At 38.2% G+C, this 25229-nt stretch overlaps 1 protein-coding gene across 1 annotated transcript in view; it reads right to left on the bottom strand.

The window, feature by feature from the left end:
- Positions 1-14521, bottom strand: part of LOC118786546 (heparan sulfate glucosamine 3-O-sulfotransferase 2-like) — a 48957-nt gene extending 34436 nt beyond the window's left edge. The window contains exon 1 of the mRNA XM_036541656.1: positions 13805-14521. Coding sequence (XP_036397549.1) covers positions 13805-14361 — 557 coding nt within the window. The 5' untranslated portion in view covers positions 14362-14521. The remainder of the gene's footprint in view (positions 1-13804) is intronic.
- Positions 14522-25229: the final 10708 nt, after the last annotated feature.

The raw sequence follows: 25229 nt of genomic DNA, 5'->3' as shown, positions 1-25229 counted from the left end.
TTGCTAGATTGAGAGAATTCTACACAAGATTTCAATGTACACTGTTGTGATGGCAATTTAAGGAACACAGCGACAGTACATATTGTAATTTTTTATGGAATCTTCGCAATTTGCAAAATGAGACCTTCTTAATAACATGTTCATTAGACGAAGCATTACAAAAGAATGAAATGTATTTATTAACTGTATAATGTAGTTATTAATACCTTATGAAGCATATTCAATTTAACCGTATTCAAATGTGATCGAAAAAACTTCTGCATTGGGATCTGAATTGTCTGTCTGAATTTTCCCTTAATGCACATTCTTAGCATCGTCTTAGCATTTGAGTCAAGGTATGAATTACATATTACTGCACACCTTTTTACCCTCAGCTTACATACACTATATGGCCAAAAGTATGTGGACACCCCTCCTAATTATTGACTTCAGGTGTTTCAACCACACCGATTGTTAACAGGTGCATAAAATCAAGCACATAGCCATGCAATCTCCATAGACAAACCTTGAAAGTAGAATGGGTCATACTGGAGAGCTCAGTGACTTTAAATGTGGCACTGTCATAGGATGCCATCTTTGCCACAAGTCAGTTTGTGAAATTTCTGCCATGCTAGATCTACTCCTGTCAACTTTAAGTGCTATTATTGTCAAGTGGAAGTGTCTAGGAGCAACAACAGCTCAGCCAAGAAGTGGTAGACCACGCAAACTTACTGAGCGGGGCTGCTGAGTGCTGAAACGCTTAACACATAAAAACTGCCTATCATCTGTTGAATCACTCACTACAGAGTTCCAAACTGTCTCTGGCTTCAACATCAGCGCAAGAACTCTGCGTCAGGACCATGAAATGGGTTTCCATGGCCGAGCAGCAGCACACAAGCCCAACATCACTATGCGCAATGCCAAGCGACGGTGGTAGTGGTGCAAAGCATGCCACCACTGGACTCTGGAGCAGTGGAAATGCATTCTCTGGAGTGATGAATCACGCTTCATTATCTGGCAGTCTGATGGACAAATCTGGGTTTGGCGGATGCCAGGAGAGCGCTACCTACTGGAATGTGCAGTGCCTACTGTAAAGTTTGGTGGAGGAAGGATAATGGTCTGGGGCTGTATTTCAGGGTTTGGGCTAGGCCCCTTAGTTCCAGTGAAGTGTAACATTTATGCTACAGCATACAAAGACAATTTTATGCTTCCAACTTTGTGGCAACAGTTTAGGGAAGGCCCTTTCCTGTTCCAGCATGACTGTGCCCCTGTGCACAAAGCAACATCCATAAAGACATGGTTTGACAAGTTTGGTGTGGTGGAACTCCAGTGGCCTGCACAGAGCCCTGTCCTCAACCCCACTGAACACCTTTGGGATGAATTAGAACGCTGATTGCGAGCCAGGCCTTCTCGCCCAACATTGCATGTGCCTGACCTCACAAATGCTCTTTTGGCTGAATGTGCACAAACTCCCACAGACACACTCCAAAATCTTGTGGAAAGCCTTCCCAGAAGAGTGAAGGCTGTTATAGCAGCAAAGGGGGGGTGAACTCCATATTAATGCCCATGGTTTTGGAATGGGATGTCCAGTAAGCTCATATGGGTGTGATGGTCAGGTGTCCACATACTTTTGGCCATATAGTGTATGTAAAGTCTACTTCCACATATACTTTGTGTTGGCTATACCTGCAACTCAGAAGTTAGAATGTCCTCGTATAGCTTTGTTGGGGCATTTACTTATACTGATTACAGATAACACCCACAAGCATGTACTGTAAGAATTATTGGGATTCATCATCATACAAATAAGGTAAAGAATGAAATTGTGTTTTTCCATACATTTCATGAATCTGAATTAGGAGGTTGCCTGACTGGAAAGAACTCTTTCAGAATAGTTAACTAGAGCATACAGTAAACTAAAAAGATAAAATTGCCCACACAAAGACACACTTCAAAGTCAACAGAATTGGAAACAGTTGACAAGTATTGTTTAGCCCTTTGTGTTGGACTATTTTCAGCTTTATCCTAGAATTCATCCAAAGACACTCTGTTGCAATTCTAGTATTGTTTCAAGTATTGTTTGTATTTGCCCAGTGTGGATTTACAGTCCTCCACAAAATGAGGAAGAGGTTTATTGCTCTGCACAGACATCTAGAAGGATGCCATTATAAACCCCAACCATGCATGTATTTTGCATTGTCCATCTCAAATCCAGCCATGTTTTAAAATCGATTCAAAATGCATTTAAACATTTCACAGGTTAGATGCTACTGATGAGTAATACATATTGTTTGGATACACTGTATCCGTGTATCTAATAACTCAGTTCAGTTGTAATGAACTATTCTTGATAATCAAATATGCACAACATGCATATTATTTTTCAGATCTATTGATTTGTCAGTGACTGCACATATGCTGTGAAATTGTTGTACACAACCCTCATGCATATTTTTATTTTTCAACAATGAACATATAATTGCTGTAATTATATAACTAATAATTGTAAAATAATTCACGTGCCTGTGCTGTTTGCTGAGATTGTAATGCTTACAGGGAAGCCTGGAGGACTGAAATACTGGCTGAAAGCTGTGCGGGTCATGTGTTGGAGCAAAATGTAATGCCCTTGTAATGAATAGTATTATGTTATTATGCTATCACGCTATCGTTTTCAGGGTTTTGTGATCATCGGTCCATTTTGCAAATGTGTCCTTTTTTAATTAGACTAGTACTTCATATTCTGTCCACTAGCTGATCAAATACAAGACTACATAAAAATGTTTACCACAGTAAATGAACATGAATCACTAACATAATGAATAAGGTGATCAATAACATGCTGGGAGCCTCACACACTGGACTGGGGAGGGGGAGGGTCCTCTGAGTTCATATTCACATAAAAGATGACATTAAAAGGCTGATTACTACTTAATTTTCCAGTGATGCTTACTGATGAAGACATAGCATGGACAATGGTCCCTGAACACTGTGAGAATGTACTAGTGAAAACATATGATCAATACAAAATCAGTTACGTTTTATTTATTTGTTTGTTTGCTTGTGTATTTATTATTTTCGCAGGTAATCCAGAGTCACACACACAAACACACAAAAGATGGTCAGACATTCTCCTTAAGAATTGTCTGGTACATTCCAGAATTCATGCTTCGATCAATGACAGGAAGTTGTCCAGGTCCCCAGGCAGCAAAACATCCCCATACTATCACACTACCATGACTGTCCTTCGCTGTAGGTATGAAGTTCTTACAGTGGAATGCTGTATTCTCTTTACACCAGACATAGAAAGATTTGCACTCTCCAAAAAGCTCCACTTTTGACTCATCTGTTCATAGAATATTAAACATCCCAAAATTCTTGGGGATCATCCAGGTGCTATTGTAGCAAATGTGAGATGAGCTTTCATGTTTTCATGCATGTCTTTTTCACCTTGCTATTCTTCCATGAAGCCCATTTTTTGCACATTTTTGTCTTTTTCTTATTGTTGAGTCATAAACACGGACCTTAGCTGATGCTAGAGACACCTGCAATTCTTTGGAAGTTTTTCTGGGATCGTTTGAGACTTCCTGGATGAGGTCCTGCTGTGCCCTTAGAGAAAATTTGGCAGGTTAGCCACTCCTGGGAATATTCACTATTACTCCAAGTCTTCTCCATTTGGAAATAATGGCTCGCATTGTGGTTTGGCGGAGTCCAAGAACCTTAGAAATAGCTTTGTAACCCTTTCCAGACTGATACATCTCAACAGCTTCTTTTTCTCAGCTGTTCTGAAATTTCCTTAGATCATGGCATTGTGTAGCTATAGAAGCTTTGTGGTGACTATTCTGATGGTAAGGTTCAATATATATGCCATTTAAACTAAACAGGGCTGGTTGCAATCAAGCCTGGCTGTGTTCAGTCATCTGAATCTTATTATCAACTAAAATTTTGTTGATTTCTTTGTTTCAAAACTAAGGGGGCAATTACTTTTTCACAGGGGCAAACTGAGTAATTGGTGACTTTTTCTATTAAATGAATGAAATAATGAATGTTTTGTGTTTCCCTTGTTCAATACTAAAGATTATTTGACGATATGAAACCATTCGGTGAGGGAAACATGTAATAAAAGAGGAAATCAGGAAGGGGGCAAATACTTTCGTTCCTAGTGACACCGTTCCTCTTGACTCATTGAATTAGTTTGCCATTTCTGTGACTGACTTGTGAAATTCGGACAACAGCTATTTGACGTCTTTCAATATCGGGTAGATGTTTCATATTGCTTTAGAACCTCAAATATTAAACTGTTGATTTTAAAATGTCTTTTATAGCGAAAATATACCTTTTTATATCCTTTTTAATTGCAATTTAGTTATTTAAAATATATTTACTTTTATATTTTAAATACAATCCATTATTTTGTCTAGCTCCAATATATATAAAGTCTGTTTATTCTGGCTAACCTTGACAAAAAATTGTTTACATGGCCCATCTCTTATTGAGTTTGATCCTCTAATTCCCCAAGGACTTCTGGAAATAGATGGCTGGATCTAAATTCCCTTTTTCTGTGTGTGAGCAGATTTGTTGTGCTGTAATATTTCTAATAAAAGAGGAAGAAATGCAGCTGCTAAGGCTCATTTCACTATTGATCTCTCCAAACATAAAGCTTGCTTCAGGCAGTGCTCACAAGCACCCAAGCAAGCAAAAATGAATGCAGCATAGAAAGAAACTTTCTAAATATTTCATAATACATTTATTAAGGAACTCTGCCATCTTGTTTGTGGTTTACTTGATTATTACACAATTCTTGGATAGCTGGAAAAAACTACGGCAAATTGTTAGAATGCTCCATATTGTTCATACTCATTAAGAAAGACAATAATTAAAAATGTGACCTTACTGATCCCGAATTAAATTGAATTGTGGAAACCTTTTCAGTTAATTAAAAATCATAATGCACATAAAATGAGTCATAAAGAAAAGACAATTTTCTTTGTGCTTGCATTAGTATACTCAGCTGCAAGAAAGATAACAGATAGATAATCTGGTTTTTGTTAAGACCCCTAATCCATGTCTAGCTCATCACTGTCCATTATCTAATGTATACTGTATTGAAGCTGGAAAAAATGCAGTATGTCCAGTTTAGATAGGTCCTTGTGTAGTTCATGACAGGGCTTGTTGTTTTTATGTTGGTTTTTATTGGCATCAGACTTTAGAAAATACTCCATTGCATTTTAATTGATTGAAACCTAAAAAGACTTCACCTTTTGAAACCAAATGCTCACAGAAAGTGAATGCCCATGTCCCAGGAAAAGAAAGCCATCAGACCTATGTGGTTGCCAGGAAACATGACCTTACAGACTTGTGGCCTTTCCTTTCCAACTGAGATCACGTTGCACATCAATCAATGAAAACTGAAAGCCAGAGCACTTAAACAATTTGAAGCTTTTTCTAAATGGAATACTTCAGTTGGCTGTTTTGGGAACAGATAATGTAGAAACAAAATGGGGGCTTGAATGCAGAAAGAAGTCAAAACAAGGTCTGAAAATGCAAGGTACACTTTTTGCTCTGATGTTGAAAAGGATGCCTAAGTTGACAGAATGTAAAAAAAAATCTTTTGAGGATGTATAATATAGACAGTGATAATTTCCTAAAGTGGACAATCTACGTTTATGCCTTTGTGTATATTGCACATTATCATTCAGTGTTTTGAGGCTATAACAATTAGTCTGAATGACATATTTCATTATTTAGAAGTACAATATCTTGTACATCTTGCATGTACAAAGCCATTGGTTGTATATTTGAATTATTTTGGAAAAAGAACTTGACCAGGATGTTGCTGTAGATCATCAGAAAAGAATACCCTCAAGTATTCAGTGACTTCAAGGAAGGAGGCATGTTTGCATAGTATGATTTATCTTCCTTTAAATTAATTGCTGTGGAGTTTCTACTGAGCTTTAGATAATGTACCTCACTCGACAGCACTTCATACTGTACCTAACAACACACTATAAACGTGGCAATATTCCTGATGTACTATAGCCCTTCATGGCTTATTGCTTCAGCAAAGCACTGTCTTACAATACAAAGACACATTTACAGTGTGTGTTTGCATGTGTGTTTGTGTGTACGCGCGCGTGCACATTGTGGCTGCATTGTTGATTTATATGGATTGTGCATCCTCTACTGTGCTAGCTTGCTTCCTAACTGGGATAAAATTGCCTACTTTTTGCTATTGAAAACTCCCTCTATAGCTACAGAGTGAGCAAGTGATGCAGCTGTTCAGGGGGTTAGAATAACCCCAACCAATGGCTTTGTTTTGATCATGCTAACATTAATATCAGTTCCTTAGGGCACTACTGCTCGGCTGCTGGGCTAATGGGCATTTTCTTGCTGTAGTCTAGCTAACTGGTAAAATGTATCCTTCTCACATCTAAATGACCTGCAGTAGGTACTCCGCCAGCCTTGACCTCAAGTAAGGGTAGGAAAACATAGAACTGATGTTTGAAATAAATTAGAAAATGAATACAGATATAAAACTGTGCAAACAGAAAATCCCATACATACTGGTACATAGGGTTGCCACCTGTCCCACCGGTTTTTCCGGGATTGTCCTTTTTTTTGAGCGACTGTCCCGGAAAATTAGTAATCTTTCCTGGGACACGAATTGTCAAGGTTTTTTGTGAAAATGTACTTCTAATTTAGAATTTCATAGTTTCAAATAAAACCTCATTTGGTTGACCTTCTACTGCTATTCTGTTTTCTTCCTGATTATGTTTATACATCCAATCCTGTGCTCGTAAATGGGTAAAAACGTGTAAAACACGGCGACAATTGGCCATGTCAGGACAAATATAGGTAAGAGAGGCAATAGGGAGTCCTACAACTGTTAACATAGTATATTTGCAAATATGGTTTAACCCCCCCCCCCCCCCCCCCCCCCCCCCAAAAAAAAATGGTCCAAGTGTCCCGGTTTTTCACAAATCAAACGTGGCAACCCTACTGGTACATATTTATATTTATATTGCAGTTTATAATGGAGAGTATATACGGCAATTGCCATTATTACATTATTATTTACATAAAATTTTGAAGATTTCTATGTTCACCTCCTATGGCCTTGATGTGTGTATGTTTACTTGTTACTTGGAATGATGTAGTTAAATTCAGGAAGACAAGTCCAGAAAAAATATGTCTAAACATTATTTGCAAAATTGTAACCTTGTCTCTTTGTCCTGTATTTACTTGGTGGACGCTAGATACCTACCTCAGTTGCTTAAAAGGCATTATTTCTGCTTTAAAGGCAGATTGCAAACATTGCAAGGGATAATACAAATAATGAAATGGAAACATATCAGAGAGCTCCAGGTACACTGAGGTCCAAAATTATTGGGACACTCACTTTTTTTCTGAAACCCACAATATTTTTGCTGCACAGACATCAGACATTGGGAAAGTCATATTTATGTCAATGTCAATTTCAGCTTCATCTTCTGTGACCATGTTCCAACCTTGTTAGGTTTATATAGGCTTCAGTATGAGTGTTCAATTAGGGGGCAGGGCAACATTCAATCAGGCCTAACTGAAGTGATGGTCATTTTTGTTCACTTGTCTGCACTCAATAAGTATGTAGGTACCTTTTAAAATTAAGTTAATGTCATGGAATTGTCAGTTTGTTTGGCAGAATTAATGTCATTATTAAAATGTTGGAAATAAGGGTAGTCATCAGGCAATCGTGTACCAACCACATAAAGAGATGTTTTGAAAATGTTAATAGTTGCCAAAACATGTAACTGTTTTCGCCACACCATAAATTAGGTTCGAATGATAAAACTAATAGCTACATGGACACATCCACACTTAACCTCAAAATGCCCAGGTGTCCCAATAATTTTGGACCCTAGTGTACATGCAACAAAATACTAAAATGCTCCATGAGGACTAATTAATGATAAATTATTGCTTATCATTGAACTTGTGTCTATTATGAGGGGCACCAGTAGAGCTGTTCTGTTAGAATGCAGAACATGTCACCTACTCACAAAACTACACAACAAACTTTCCATCAATTGTGATATTTCATTGGACCATAACATTCTTACAATCATTATCTGAAGTCTTTAACCTATACCATATAGACCTGTAACTGTGGGTGGTGGCTTTGTAACCCTTCTAAGAAGGTTTCAGTGCATAGGTTATGTCACGTCATTAAATATGCATCTGTCACACTCAGTGCAGTGATCTGGCTTATGCTTTCCTGTTGTCATCCTCACTGTCATCCTACAACCTACATGTCATTGTTGAAATTAGCACTGTTTCCACACAGCCCTGCTCATCGGCTAAGTGTGTACATTTCAAAGCATACATACATACAAGGGCCTTGCCTGGCCTGGCCTCTCTCACCCCACTACATAATTACTGAGAACCAAATACATATTAAAATGTAACCCTGTTTCTTCTCTTCCTAAAGAATATTTCCATGTTCCATGTGGGGGGTTGTTCCGGCAATTAATGTGAACTGCTAATCCCACTCTGGAGGCTCTGGGCTATTTCAGAATTAACGTTGTCCATTAATAATGCATAGAAGGTGCCAGGTTATTACAATAACACAGCAAAATGTGCCGTTTTAGCACCATCAAACAGTCTGTCCTCGTCAGCCTTTCTGAAGATAGTATTTATGAGCTCTTTCCCCCTCAAGCCAATTATGCCAGAGCAGGATGATATTCACAACCACAGTACATGCTGGAAGGCTACTAGATCTGAGCATTTTTCTCAGGAAATTTACCTGCAGTATTTCTGACTTCAGCAAAATCAACAGGGATGAAGTGCACTTTTCTCTTTTGTACTTTTTCTTTTCTTCCCAAAACAGTGAAAATAGAACAAGATACAAAACGCATCAACTGTGTTGCTGGGTAGTGATGTATGCCGTTTCTTTGGTACCTTTCCATTACAATTTATACTCCTATCTGAATAAAAATTCAAAGCCAGTGAAATTTTGGCAAAATGTTTGCATCTCTGCTCATTATGCCCTTCCCAGTAGTGGCCTTTGTACATTGTGAAAGAGAGGATTATCAAAGATCGAAGGAACCCTTTTTACACATGGTTTCTCATCCAACAATAATGTACTTTGCCATGGTAATTTGCTTATTTCTATTATTTTCTCATTTCGCTGAGTGGTCATTTACAGTAGAGGAAAGAGAATAAATCATATGAATAGCTTTGCCGTTAACTAAATGAACCACAGTTTATCTGCCTTTGAAGAGTCAGTGCTGGTAAACAGTCCATTATTTCAGACATGGTGGGGTGGCATTATATTGCTAGTCTTTGCTTGCTTTCATGTCTATTAGGGAATATACAGTAAAGGCACAAGATAAGGGCCCACTCTTGAACCAAGTACATTTCTGTTTAATTTAAGGTCTGCTGCCATCATTACCAGGATTGAAATGCAGTTTTTAATTGACACTGAAACATGCAATTAAACAGGTTTATTTGGCACTTTTGTTTTAATCAGCCAAATAATATTTCTCATTACTATTGGGGCTTAGCAGTCATTCCTGTGCTGCTTATCACAAAATGTCAATGGTGAAGGTGAAAAAGATGCATTCTGAAAGGATTAGGAAGCAATGGAATTATAACTTTGATTCACTCCTCCCTCTCATGCATTTAAACACTGTGGGGTGGACCAATACACCGTTATATAACTTAGTATAGACATGTTTAGATGCCCAAGGAACTTGTTTTGTCTTAACTGTGATTTTGCAACAAATATGGTGAAATCCCTTGTCAGAACCTGATGATCCTCAAATGCAGTCATAGTTGTTTGTGCTTATGTATGCTGTCACACGCAAATCCCTAGCAAAAAATATAAGTAAAACTGGGCAGTGTATTCAGGGTAAATTATATAATTTGTTAGCCAGCTAGCCAGCATCTTTTTTGAAAAGGGATGATTAGCACATTACTGATTTTTTGTCTTTTAATTAGCTAGTGAGCTACGTAGCTTGATAACAGAGCCTAAGCAATTACTATCTAGCTACAGTTCCACATACAAATCCAGCAACAGTCATGTCAACGCATGTCAACACACATCAACACATGGCAACACTACTTCAATTAATACAATCTTTTTTGTGATCAGTTGTTTTCCCTAGTCAATCCAACCTTAATTTTCTTCACCTGGAAAAAAAAAAAACACCTCAAAGCCATACATGTATCCTTATTCTTCCAACTCTTCCAGTTTCATTCATTCGCTTCATTTCTTTTTTTTTGCCAGGGGCAACTGTGTGTCCAATACTGCTGTCACCTATATTACCTGTGTTTACTGACTGCAAAAAAGATGCTTATTCATAAGGGTAAACACAAAATGACCAAGTACATATTTATAGATTACATATTTCCTGTAGACATACCAACTTTGTTGTACTAGATTAGATAGCAAACAAACAAAACATGTTGAAAGTTGAAAACTTCTGATTCCAATTTTAAAATGCACCAAACAGTTGCAAAGTACACAGGTGGTCCCTGCTTTACAACGATCCATGTTTACAACATTTATGAAAATGCCACTGATAACTGTTTTACGACATATAATCTGAATTTATGATGAGATGCTGGAGGGCTGAAAAAAAGTAAGCCTGAAAGGCAACAAAAACATTTTCCATGGGGTCTTTGTTTTAGTTTTTTGTGTTGCCTTTCTTATTAGTTAGTTGTTTTGATTCAGTGAACCCATCAGGAACGGAATGAAAATTTGCTGCCATTTGTGTCTTTTCACTCCTGAAATGTCATGCAGTGGGTGACACAATTCAGAATATTTATGTATGAAGCAAACTCATATTTAGCTGGTCTTCTTTGTGAAAAATTTTATGACTAGCTGATAGTCAGGAACAGCTCAGACAGTGCATCTACAGGAAAATAAGATTCAATTCACATGTTTCAATTCAAACATGGCAATCAAGTTTACCATGACGTGTCCAGGAATGCACTGGATCATGAAAGCGATCCTGTAGCTTGAGCATGTGTGAGTGTGTTTGAGTATGCGTGTGTGTGAATATGTGTGTATGTGTGCAAATTACAGATTTACATTAAGGCACACTTCACCACATACGATTTCATCCTAATTGACTCTTGCAGCCCCTTCCTTCTACACTGGCCTTATTTAAAATGTATAATTCATATCATATTTGCAGTGTGCTTTTAAGGTGCTGACTTGACTTGCTAATATATATCTATGCAGTCCATGCACGTGACTTGCCAAGATATTTCTTTTTCCAACTATACTGTATACCCTGCGGAATTGGCAGTTCTCTCACCACACCGAGTTGACATGCACGGCATATCAATGTGTAGACCACTATTCCATATCATTTAGTTTATTAAAAACATATATTCATTTAATACCTCAAGATTAAATAGTACTGTATACAGTGATTAGCATTTACACAACTGACAAGTGAAAAAAATATAGCTTTGTAATGTACCTGTACAAAGCCTTGTGCAAATTGTAGGAATCAAGGTAATGAAGATGATCACTTACAGGAATTGATATCCTGCAGGTAGCTGCTGCCATGATCATTTAGTCATAAACAACACTGTGTTAAGAAGAGCCCTAGTTCTCTGTGGCCACAGCTGTGATGAAATTGCTATAGCTGTCTCTCCCTGCTGTTACTGCACTGAAGACACACTCTTTGCTCTAGCTAAGTCTAAACCGGATCTGACTGACAGATGCAGTAGGGATGGGCTGCTCGTAGCTGTGTGGCTGACAGGGAGAAATGCAGTATTGAGGGGATTGGAGGCACTGCACAATCTTCAGCCGATGGTCCTGATAGAGGCAGACACTAAACACCTGCTAATGGCACTGAGGAGTCTCTTTTACTCCAGTATTAATGTGTTCCACATAATCTCTTGTGGGCTTCTCTTGCAGTGGTTTCCCCTTTAGGGTTTCTCAGCACCATGTTCTGTCACTGGGTATGTAGCACTCACTCAGCTATTCTAAGCTGCGCTGCCCATTCTAAGAAATACTCATTTACAGTCCAGAGGAGGCTGGTGGGTCACAGTTATGCTTTAGAGGGCCCCCTGTTGGATTCGGGTATTGCAGGCTATGAAGCAAAGATACTTGCAATTATTTGACATTAACAGACACCCCTAAATACCCCCGATTGTGTTTTATATTATGTATTAGAGTGGTAAAAACCTATAAATCTCTGTGTATTTAAAATTTGCCAGAACCTCAGATGGAAGAATAAGAATCTTCAATCAGTTCCTTTGATGCTGGCAGGCTGTCATCACACCCAATGTTTTCTGCCTGTTTTCTCTTAGAAAACAAGCAAATACCATATAAGCAAACAATGGGTAGAGGAAAATGCAGTGTTGATTTAGTCCGTATTAACATGGGTTTCATTGTTCAGCTTTTTCAATTTTTCCATTATTATATTAATCACAAGAGAAGGTGAGGTGGAAGCATGCTTTGCCTTTAATCTTGAGAGAAATGCAAAACAGCATCATTATTGTAATCTTAACACAATTTTGGAAAGAATATACCATGAGGGAAATGTTGATTGCATTTGTAAATGGCCAATAATAAGGTCAAGTGTAAAAGAAGTAGAATACAATTCACCACAATTTCCAATTTCCATTGCAGTAAGACTGCTATAATGCCAAATGTAAGAGCTGTGTTGTTGTTATCAGTTGAAATACATGTTTCATGTAAAATCATTAGCTAAATTTATACTGTTCTTCAAAAAAACTAGTTCGTGTCCTAAAGGAAGAAATTCCAGAGAGGCTGTTGGTTGTTGTTACATGGTTTAGTAAGATTCTGTGTGAAGTGGCCATTAGGAGAAACATCGCAGAATGATAAAGTATGTTCTACACTACTGCCACTGGTACAGTTGTAATGCCTTGCGGAATACAGTAATTGCTTTATCCTACCTGTGGGTTTGAAAGCTGCATTCGGTTCACGACTGCTTTCAATAATACTCAGCTCAGGTTGTTTCTCTAAACCCAAATTATGATGTCCCTTCATTCATACAAAACTGGATATGTAGCGCATCTCTTTGCATAACGAAACGATGTGAGGTCTTAAAGGAGAATAACGGTGTCCTAGTTTGTGAAATCGTTTACGTGCTCACAAATCGTACTACATTAATAACTTGCTCCATCACTGCGTTCTTCGCTTTAAATCCTGTCCACTGTATGTGATAGTGACACGCGGGATACGGATAAACAGAAGACAGTAATTTGCAAATAAATCAGCATCGCGTCCGCAATCCCAAAAGGGTGATGATTGTTTTCACAGAAATCGAGTGTTCGGAAAAAAGATTGTCATACGAACGGTAAGGTAAAATATTGCAGTGTGCTGCCGTGATTACTCAAAGAGTTATTGTACGAACAGATCATTTGATAAGATAAAAACAAATCGCTACTTAAAAAAATATATAAATAAACAGTCCTCCATATCACTAAAAACTTATATGTGTGCATCATGCACTCTGTCGCTTCGTAACGTCGTTAACTTCATGGAGCGGGAGAACTTGACTTCAGAAACTTCTTTCGACTGAAATCAGTGGTCTGAAACAAAAACCATCAGCTTCAGTTGTAAGATTTCACAAGGAAACCCCCTTTCTATATTAATTAATATGTTAAAGTTTATACTGCTGAAACAAGGATAAGACTAATCCTCCACTGAATACATACTCGATTTTTAAAAGTTTTTAGTGATATATGTAACACAACTGACATCAGTATATTGACAGCGAACCACACATTATATGTCAGGCATAGTATATGCGATATACCGTACGCTGAAGAGACAAAACTGAGTGTAAGCAAAGTTCCTTACCTGTACCAGTCCAACCCTCTGTCATAATTTCTGTCAAAGAAATGAGGTTCTGTACCAACCGCCCTCACATCCGGATGGATCCTGATGAATTCCAGCACAGCTCTAGTACCCCCCTTCTTAACGCCAACGATGATGGCATTGGGCAACTTTTTGTTCCCAAATTTTGGAGTGCCTGTGTTGTTACTCAACCTCCGATCTGGCGCGCTGATACTCCGCGGGGTAGTAAGAAATGCTGCAAAGTTTTTACTTTGGTTGTGAGCTAGACTTGTTCCCTGGCGAGTAAGACCCACGTTAGAGGTGGCATCCCGGATCCCTTTCCCATCCACGGGCAAAGTGCAATAATGCGATTTTTGAAGAAGTTTTTTGCTTCCGACATTCTGGAAAAGCAGGCACCTATGCTGTTCATCACTCTGGTTTTGCATGATGGTATCAGAGCAGAATATGAGGCTGTAGCATAAATATGTGAAGGATAAAGACAGCGTGAATATAAAAAGAAATCTTCTGGTTAGCCTGTTTGAAGATGGCACAACTCGGCTAGTGAGGAACCTATATGCCATGTCTCCATGGATTAAGAGGTTGCATGTTTTTCCTTTTGGCTCTTTCCTGGGCTTGTCTGTTTTCCCGTGACATCTGTAGGATCAAGCAGCATTCCAGTGAGATACACAGGCTGTAATAAGCTCCGGTGATTGCGTTAGATTGAGCAGTTTACCATGGCCAAGAAATTGACCACATTCTTCCAAAATAGACCAGCGAGTAACCTCGATGTAGCCGATTTACCGCACACTATCTGCAGCCAAGGCATCTCGTTCTCATAGACAAAAACTGTTCGGCTTAGTTCTTATAGTTTAAATTTCACAACTGAAAACGTGGACGTTGCGCATTGTTCAGGAGCAAGCCACTCTGAGAATCGAGTCCCGTGCAATTTTTCGTAATTCCTTAGTTTGAAAATTTGTGACCCCTGCCTTACACGTCAAATAATTTCCCAGTTCGGAAACTCAATAAATCTACTTTTTAAATGATCAATGCTACGTCATGCACTGTGATATCCTCTATCGCATCCCTTCCAGGCAATGCTGCCTACTGCTTCTGTGATATCTCTGAGCTACGAGGCTGCTCATTTCAGCTCCTGCGCTCTCAAACTTCCCAAGAATGCCTTTGCAGTAGCAAGAGCTGATGATAAATATTTAAAGACGCGAGCTGACGTCAGTTCTTATCCTCCTAGATGCCTTATTTTATAAATGAATACCCTGAGCGTCTCACGTTTAAGTACCTACGCATAAAACGCCAAGGATTTTCGTCTTTTGGCGTTCCGTGGTATTATACCTTCCATTCCAAATAGTTTATTCCGTTTAACCAGGCAACTCTACATGTCCATACTTTGCTTTGATCTACGTTTTACTCCAAATCATCGTCACATATTTGGGTTATAAACGGTGCCAATGATTGTATCCATAAACTATTTCAATGTATATATATATCTGTGTTGTTTGCGTGTATTCATTGGAATTTTAAATCGGGCGATTAATGTTTGTTCAGATGACACGGTACGACACTCAGTTAAAACGAATCTTTATTTGTAATGCGCTTAAATAATAGTTTAAAGCTTCCCCTTTTTAAACAGAAGTTTATTAGTATTGTTTTTTTTTAATGTGATCTCTCTCTTACACACTCACACTCTCACTCCCTCGCTCTCTCTCCACTGTGATATTTCAACGGCCAAAATGTAGTAGTTAGCACATAACGATATGCTTATCATACTGTTTGCTGTTTGTTCTGACGTTACAAAGTGGATACTAATCCGACGGGATTTCCTGATATTAGCCGTTTAAGAAATGCTAGAAAATCTTATGGTAACGTGCCGCTTGAGAAGGACCGTTCCTTCAGTTATGATTGTGCATCATAAGACTCCCTCTAGTGTCGTTATACCAGCATATATATATATATATATATATATATATATATATATATATATATATATATGCAAAAGGAGTGACATTTTTGGAGTGACATTTTTGCAAAAGTATATATATATATATGCAAAAGGATATATTTTTGCAAAAGTATATATATATATATATATGCAAAAGGAGTGACATTTTATATATGCAAAAATGTCACTCCTCTGAGTTACCGGACTACAAGAAGACCTTGGAAGTGTCTGGCGGCACACTAAAATTTAACGAATGATTGCACACACCAATTGTGTATGGCAAGTCCATCATACCATGCTTTTCATTCAAACTTTTGATTTTTAGAGTAAATCTTACTACATTAAGAGAAAAATGAAATACGTGGATTTTGCTCATTATGCAGCATGATGATTTGTTATGGAGTAGGCTACAGCCTTATTATTAAGTATATATTGCAATAATGCACAAAGAGGCCACAGTATACATCCCGGATGTTAACAGAGCTGGAGGCATTGGTAGGAGTATTAGGAAGAGCAGAGTATTGTGCGATTTCCAAGCACTGCCAATAATCCGTGTATGCCACAGCTTCAAGTACACTATAAATCTGTTTTTCCCCCACCCCCAAGAAAAGAGAGACATATCAAAATGTACTTTTTCCTGTTGGAAATGCATATCATTAGCAATAATGTAGTTCAGCTAAGCATTCGATGCATACTGTTACTCAGAAGCAAATTACTATTTCCAACACTGCATTCTGTCTGAATTTTCAGAATTTCCCTGATGATTTAAAATTCCCCCATGCAGCTAGCCAGGTAACAGTCCTGAATCTAGTGATTAATCTGACACTTTGTCATTTTAGGAAGTACATGCACAAAAACAAATAAACATTCAGAAAATTTCCCGCTCCTTAACATCACAATGACAAATATCAAGCAAGATACATGCTCAGAAATGACAAAACTGTTATAAGCATAATTATTATCATAAAATTGAAAGAAAATAAAGAGAAGCATGCTCTCTCTCTCTCTCTCTCTCTCTCTCTCTCTCTCTCTCTCACACACACACACACACACACACACACACACACACACACACACACATTACATACTGTGTACAGTCAGAGTGCTGAGTATTCTGTTGTTCTGAATTCGTATAGCTAGTCACAAGGCTGGGTGTTGCACATATGACACGAGGGGGATTTTTGTTGTCAGGTGATCCTTTGCTGAAGTGTACAATCATGTGGATTATCATGAACTTTTATATTGGTCAAAAACTCATACTTCCAGCTGGTAAGGCTAGGTGAACTAGATAGCCAGTTAACTTTTCATTTTAATCAATGCACAGAGTAGCTGGAAGTATAACCGTTTACAAATGCTTGCCAGAAAGTCGCATTTTGCATTTTCCTCTGTATAAGTCAATGACACAAATTTTGTTTGAAAGAAAAAAAAAAAAAAAAAAAAAAAATATATATATATATATATATATATATATATATTTTAAAGATCCTAGCAATACGATCCTATCCTAGCTAGGAGCTGTTCAAACTCAGTCTAATGCAGAGACTGTAGTCAAGATTTCAAACCAGCACTTCCTAATTTTTAGTTATATTGCCTTACTAGTATACCTGTAATGAGTCTTCTCAGAGTACATTTTTGCTAGCTTCGGTCCCAGTTTTAGCCCGTGAATGCTGTGATTGACATAATTGTTTCTGTACCACTCTTGAAAATCTTAATTTTACAACATTTTAGTGGATAAGTTCAGATAGAGGGCAGGCGGGCTGGAAGCAGAGGAGAGAGGTCCTTCTAAAAAGGTACCACAGCACACACAGAACAGATCAGGAACTGTCTGTATTATAATATTTATATTATCAATCAATAATTGAGCATTGTGGAAATCAAAACAAGAACTCAATTTCAGACAAATCATGCATTTGAAAAATACTTTTTGCCATGTTTGCCAGTCTGGCCAGCTGAAGTGGTACCACACTAGCTGGGGTTACCATAACTCAGTCTGTGAAGTTAATTAATGTCAGTTTATTACATTAAATTATGCAATGTTTGTTTATTATTTGACGTATTACTATCCATATAGAATCAGGAAGGGATTTACCTACTTACTTCAAACCCTTTAAGATAACATTTCAGGCTATGGTAGGGCAACAGGTTGGAATTGAGAGAAAACACCAAGTAAATTTAACATTAATGTGCAGTGGTGAATGAGGACCAAGACATTGACATGCACATAAAGCTGGGTTCCAGACACAAAAGGTTTTTCTGAAAAGCTTTACAATCTTCTTATATTCTGTGCTCATTAAGCAAATTAGCAACATGGTACTTTTTACTACCCAAATCTCAGTTACTAAAGTCTTCATTACACCGGACAATGTGAAAGCATGAGATATGGGTAAATTCGCCCAGGAGTGATATAATTTGAATTAGGATTATAGTTCATTAAGAGACAGTTGAAGTCAGCACAAACTCTGCAAAAGAGAGCTGTGAAGCTCTGGATTGAGCATGTACTATATTCACTGTATATTTACCTTGTAACTAGGTGTTGAGCACAGCCATTTAAAGCATGAGCACACTTGTTTTGAAATCTCAGTTGAGTAATAAATGATTGGGAATGGGACTTGCTTGTGTTCATGTGCATTGACTATAGGGAACAGAAATACATGCTGTAATTATTTGCTGTTTAATAAATGCAAATGTCATAATTCATACTATTCACTTAATCTTTAATGTCCAGCATTTACTGTCCTGATCTCCCTTGCCTCAAGGACCTTTCCATTTCCCACCAACTTCCACCACCTTCCACCAAAAGTGCTTTGGGAGTTTTGGTCACATGCTGTTGGTGGATCATATAATTTTCCTCTGGTCATGGAAGTGAAATGAAGCATCACTGAATTTTCTTAGAGCACAAAAACTGCATCCTGAAATTGGGGCTCACGATACACCCATATGGAGATGTATACACGAGATGGTTTTTTTTTTTTTTAACTTGATCACATGTTTCCAGCAGTCAAACCCTGCAGCAAAGCCATTTTAAAGCTATTAACCTAAGATTACTCTGAAATGGGACTTTAATCCACCAAGTTTTTCTTAGACTTGAAGTCAGGTGTGTGAATAAGCAGATTAATATGTCATCATGATATTTATTCAGAATTGAACTAACAGTTCACTCATTTTATCTTGAAACTTTATGAAAAACTCTTTGAAAAGACCTCTAAATTTTTTTCTCATGTAGCCTATAGTATGTTAAAATGGCACAGACTGGTAGTAATTTGAGGTGGAACAGAAGCAATGACCTTGATTCCTGCAGGCACAAACTGGCAGCAGTGTGGTACTTTCACTCACTTTAATGTTTTTTGTTGCGTGAAAGAGCTCTGTTGCCTTTGAGGTAGGTGAAAATATCTGCAATAACAATGAAAGCTTGAAGGTTCAGTCCTTGCAGATTATTCCAAAACCATTTTAGCGCAGTAACAACTTCCACAGTTATGTGGAAAGCATCATGTGACTTTTAGTTGAAATAGTTCATAAAGTACTTCACACATGACATGGATATTTTTTGTAGTTTGCAAACCCAGAACCCTACTATTCTATCATGCTTAGATGATAGAGTAGGTCATGCTTTGGGAGCAGACTGTAAAAAATCCATTTGGCATAGATAGGACTATGACAAGCCCCCTCAACTATTTTTGAATTTCTGGAGGCTTGTTTGTCTAGATCACTTGCAAATAACATTTCTAGATATTTTAATTTGGTTATTTTATAACCATGTGTGCTCATGGGGATGTCAGACTATTGAAATGAAAGCCACAGTACCATAAAAAACCAAAAGGTCTAAGAATAATACGGTTCAGTTAAGGTAGGACTGACATTAGCTGTTTCAGTTTGCAGTTACCCATTGACATTATTATTCTTTTGTTGCCATATAGGGTGAGGTCACTGAGAGCTTTCTAGAAATAAATTGGTCAAAGTTGCTTGTACATGTAGAGTGAACATGTATTGGGAAGAATTCCAGTAAATGATGTGAATTTAACACACAAACAAAATGCATGTGTTCATTACTTTTTTAAGACAAAGTCAGATGGAGACTTCTATTTGACTATGCATTTCCAGAGCACCTTTCATTTACATTTACATTTTACATTTATTCATTTTTATCCAAAGCGACTTACATAGGTTACAGTTCTTTACAATGTTATCCATTTATACAGCTGGATATTTACTAAGGCAATTGTGGGTTAAGTACCTTGCCCAAGGGTACAGCAGCAGTGTCCCAGCGGGGATTGAACCGGCAACCTTTCGGTTACGAGTCCTGCTCCTTAACCACTATGCTACACTGCCGCCCAGTGTAGATCTTTCACATTCTTTTACATTCTCCTAGTAAAAAAGTAACTCATCCACATTCACAACTTAATGTAACTTTTAGAATAATATCTTAGATTTCACTTGATACTCACTTGAACGTGAACTGCTTGTTGGTTAGTACCACTGTGATCTTGGTCCCCTTGGCACTTAATTTGACAAACCGAATGTTCAACTAATTTAACAAGGCTAGATTTACTGAAAATTAATGCATGTATGGTACAAATATACTGCTTGCCTCTCAGAATATGCATCATATAGGCCCTGTATAAAGCTTTCTGAGGAGGGTGAGCTCCTATGTGGTTATACCTATGCTGGCTACATACCATATAACTCAGTCCTATTCAAATGATAAATAAATCTGATGATAATGGATAATGTATGATCTCTTGTGAGACATTCTAGCAGTGTAGCAGACAGGGTTATTAAATGTTTGTTTTACCCAAGTAATTATACTGAAGAAATTAGATCTGGATTCTGAATTTCCATTTCATACCATTAGTTTACAGGCTAAAGAGGCTAGATTTGCAATGATAAATTGGTTTTTATTCACAGCATTTTCTCAATGTATTCCAACAGTGGAAGCTAATGTTGAATCTGAGGATGAACAGGTGAGTGCCGTGCATTTTTTGTACTAAATGGCACCACAGAGTCTCTAGCTTTCTCTGTGGCTCTTCTGTGAATTCAAACATGTTATTAGTGAAATGGGATTAGAGGCCGCAGATCAATTAGTCACTAAGTCAACAGTGAAACGACACTGATGTGAGGAAGCCAGGGACTGAGTGACTGGATGAGGGGGGACTTAATTAAGCTTTTAATCTGGGCAGGTTAGGACCATAATGTGCCCAAATTCCTGCATCATGATGTGCAGGGGGATTTGGCCTGCTGTACCACTGTCATGCATTGTAGATGAACAAACAACAGTTTCCATTTCTGAAGACTTGTACTGCTGCATACAAGGGACTAAGATAATAATTTTTCAGTGTTTTACGTATGTATTATTCAGTTCACTTGGTCATTTAAGAAGCGTGTTTTGATAGTACTGAATGTTCGTATTGTTCTGATATTTGTACTTATAACATTGAATCTAGTATGAAAAGCTAGCGTACATTCTGTTTCTTTTACTGATGAGAGGAAAAAAACGAGAGCTTGCTAACTCCGCATGAATGCACTTATTTTTTTCTCATTTATAAAGTATTTAAAATGTGTATATTGTTTTACTGATGAAAGGAAATAAAAACAATGAGATAGCCTGTTAACTCCGCCTAAATGCATTTATTTGGTCTCATTTATAAAGTATTTAACATGTTTTCAATAACACATGCATAAAACGAAGTTGTGATTTATCAAATATATATCTCTTCGAAATGGAGGGTTTACCTATTCAAGATAATATAAGGTGATGCGTAAATGGCAGCAAAAATGGTCAGGAACGTTCATTTATGCACAAATCTGCTCTTCTCACGATTTATAGATAAGGCCTATTGTGAATTGGGTCGCGATGGTTTGTCATTTTTAAAAAGTGGGTCCCCAGAAAAAAAAGTTTGGGAAACACTGTTCTAAGATTCACATGCACTCAAAACAAACTATAACCTGTCCGGCTTGGCTCAGTCATGCTTTTACTCAACTCTTTTTAAGGGACTGAAAATTACATTTATAATTAAATTACATTATTAGTTTGAATGGGTGCAATGCTATTAGATACATGTGTTTGTTTTAGAGTAATTTGACAGCTGTTTGGCAGATTTAAATGGTGCAGCTGAAAGCTATACAAATATAAAATGTCCTTGAGGACGGTACATACTGAAGGAGGATGAAGCTGTTCTGTCTTTTCACACCAAACAATTTTTCTGACACTGATAAAGCAGCGACATTGATTGTCATCCCTTTATTATGAGGAATGCAGCTGTTGTTTGGTACTGACGTTTGTTCATACAAATGTGAATAGATTTTCTCCTTTTTGTTCTTGCATAATCCAAAGAATTTCCAATCCACAGTCTATATAACCCTGGGGTATAAATAAATGTGTCAGTCATGTTAAATGTGATAACAGAATACAATTTTATTTTGGTACTAGAACATTTTCAGCTCCTCTGGGATTGATGTTTTTCGCAGTTGGATGTTGATGACTCACTTCTTTGATAAACTGATCAGGAGAGGCCGCAATGTGTTGATATCTTACTGTTTCTTTGCAGAGTTAAGGCGGTTGCACTTGAAAATTCAGGCACTCCCTGATTCCTTTTGCAGTGTACAGAAATGTCTTTCTCTTCCTCCAGGCTCTGCTTCCAAGCACTCATCATGCTTTGATACTGTTTCATGCTATCAAAGTATTATGGGATCAGAAACGTATCTGCACACATCAGTCTGGGCCTCAAAGGGGGAGGGGGGTTCACTAACTGCCTAATGGGTTGGTTTCCTGGCCCTCTGAGAAGTGGGAAACATCACATTATTCAGCACACAAAACACACATTAGAAATAGTCATTTCAGAATCTTTTCACTAGAATGTCATTGGTTGCTCTTGGGCGAATCTTCCACAGCTTTGTCATTCTGCCATTTCTATGTCATTATAAACAGTGAATCCACACCATTTTGTAACCTGTGTTTTAAATTACAGGCATCAAGATGGGTTGGGGCTGGATGAGTGACCTCCAATGAATTCCAGTTGCTGCTGAAGGTGGCGTTGGTTGAGCATTATTCCCTCAAGCCTAAGTGAAAACATACACAACAATTCAATGATGGGAATCCTGCAACAGGATGTGCTGTCTTTCCGAATAAATGATAAGGTAAATCTTTACCGATCCTTATGGTCATAAAGTACAATAGCATTTTGAATCCAATATGGCTGTCACATTTTGGTGCTACAGGTTACATTAGTGGAGGTGGGCTTCCCCAATATACAAACATGCATTAAATGCATTGGGGGAATGATGGAAATATTGGAAATATTGACTTTTCAGCTCCTCTGTGGAGAGATCCCCTGAAATTCGTTTGGGATTAGTTCCGGCAAGGGGTTTAATAAGCATGGCGCTGTATGTACATTCCAAAGTTTTCCAATGTCTCCACAATGCTCACAAAGATGTTCAAATGCAGTTTTGGCTGGCATATGAAAGAATCAATGGTGAGATCTCCTGACAGAAATTCATCCTGTTCATAATGGCCGCAAAGACAACCAAAAGGCAGCATTTGGTTCATGTGCCAAATACTCGACACAAAGAGGAAACACAGATAACTAATGTCAAGACTATGGAGGAGATATTTTGAATTGTTTAAAAAGTCTGAATGTGGGCCATTTTTACGTGATTGCAATTTCTGCTGAATTCTTCTTTTCAATTAAGATTTCCTCCATGAATTGTTCACAAACAACTCAATTCCTCATTTTTGAATCAAATGCAGGTTTAATTACTGAAACATGATTAAGTTTATTTATACTCACTGTTAGTTTTGCAGGAGAGTAAAACAAATAAATCACTATTTTCTTCACTTTGGCTTACAGCAGGCATTTTGCTTTGTAAGCTATTTAGTCATTTTAATGAGACACTTTGTCCAGTATAATTTCAGGCACAGTTGTATATCATTTCTGGGTTATAGCAGGAGCTCAGCCAGCCCCTCGCAGAATGAATGTTTACTAAATGATACTAATGGCAGCACAATGCATCTTTGATCTAAACATGTCAACATTCAAATTTTGGGTAGTTTGTCTTCATTCTGTATGTGCCCAACAGCTGGGAATTTGACTTTAATAATGTTATTAGGTGTCATAAAGGTTCCAGTCGTACATCAAGCCCTCTCCCTCTCTGTTTGCCCTTCTCATGCATTTCTTATTAAAACAAATTCTCAACTGCAGCATCTAGCCTAATACTTTGCATCAGAGGGAAAAGACTTGCCTGGCACATGTGATTCAGAACATGATGAGAACATAAATACGGGACAGAATCTGACCCTGCAGAGGGCAGATGTGTAAATACTAGGTGCATTTAATTGTGTAGCATGACTGGGTCTTACAGCTGTCAGTTTGAATGGGCTGATTTCACTACAGTCATCATCATTCAAAGCACCTACAGCACACTATATCGCTATGATAATTTAATTCAGTTTCCCTACGTTGTTGGTTTTCTTAGAAGACAAATAGAGGAACACATTGCTAACTCAGCTATTAAGTGAAGAGACATACATTATTATCATGTCTGCCTCTAACCCTGCAGAGTATCCATCTTGGAGATCACTGTATGTTGTTATTATTACCGACTGCACTGTTAGACTCTCTTTTAGCTATTTACTTTTTCCTCAGTGTTTAATTTTACATTTACATTTATTTATTTAGCAGACGCTTTTATCCAAAGCAACTTACAAAAGTGCATACAGTAAGTATAGCAACAGTGCGGGAACAGGATGTGTGCAGTTCCACAATGAGACAGTTCTCAGCTGAGAGCAAGGTCTGTTTGAGGACAGAGTACTATCAGATTTGTACAATTACAGCGTATAGGGCAACTAATACGATACACCTTCAAACAGCAAACTTCAACAATTTCAAACGGCGCAATGAGCGTCAGGGTAAAGGCGGCAACAAGAAACAATTTAAAAAGCACAGCAATTTACGACAGCACTGATTGGGGGGGGGGGGGGGGGGCAGCAATTGTGTGCTGGGTCAGTCCAGGTAGAGTCTGAAGAGGTGCGTCTTCAGGCCCCGTCTGAAGGAATGGGGTGAAGGAGCTGTCCGTAGCAGGACAGGGAGTTCGTTCCACCACTGGGGAGCAATGTAGGTGAAACGCCGATGTCTGGCAGAACGAGCACCTCCTGCCTTGACCATGCAAGGAGCAAGGTGTCCAGTTGCTGCTGAGCGCAGGGGTCGGGCTGGTGTGTAGGGCTGAATGAGTTCTTGGAGGTAGGCAGGGGCTGTCCTGTTGATTGCAGAGAAGGCGAGGGTCAGGGTCTTGAATCTGATCCTGGCAGCGACAGGAAGCCAGTGGAAGGATTTAAACAGGGGAGTAACATGGGAGAATTTGGGGAGGTTGAAGATTAGTCGGGCAGCTGCATTCTGGATGAGCTGGAGAGGCTGAGTGGTACAGGCTGGGAGGCCTGCGAGGAAAGCGTTGCAGTAGTCCAGTCGAGGGAGAACTGTGGCCTGGATAAGGAGCTGCGTCGCGTAT

This window comes from Megalops cyprinoides, chromosome 1 (assembly GCF_013368585.1).
Source record: "Megalops cyprinoides isolate fMegCyp1 chromosome 1, fMegCyp1.pri, whole genome shotgun sequence".
NCBI classification, from domain to species: domain Eukaryota; kingdom Metazoa; phylum Chordata; class Actinopteri; order Elopiformes; family Megalopidae; genus Megalops; species Megalops cyprinoides.
The sequence above is the reverse complement of the archived record's forward strand: the minus strand, read 5'-3'. Positions and strand labels throughout refer to the sequence as shown.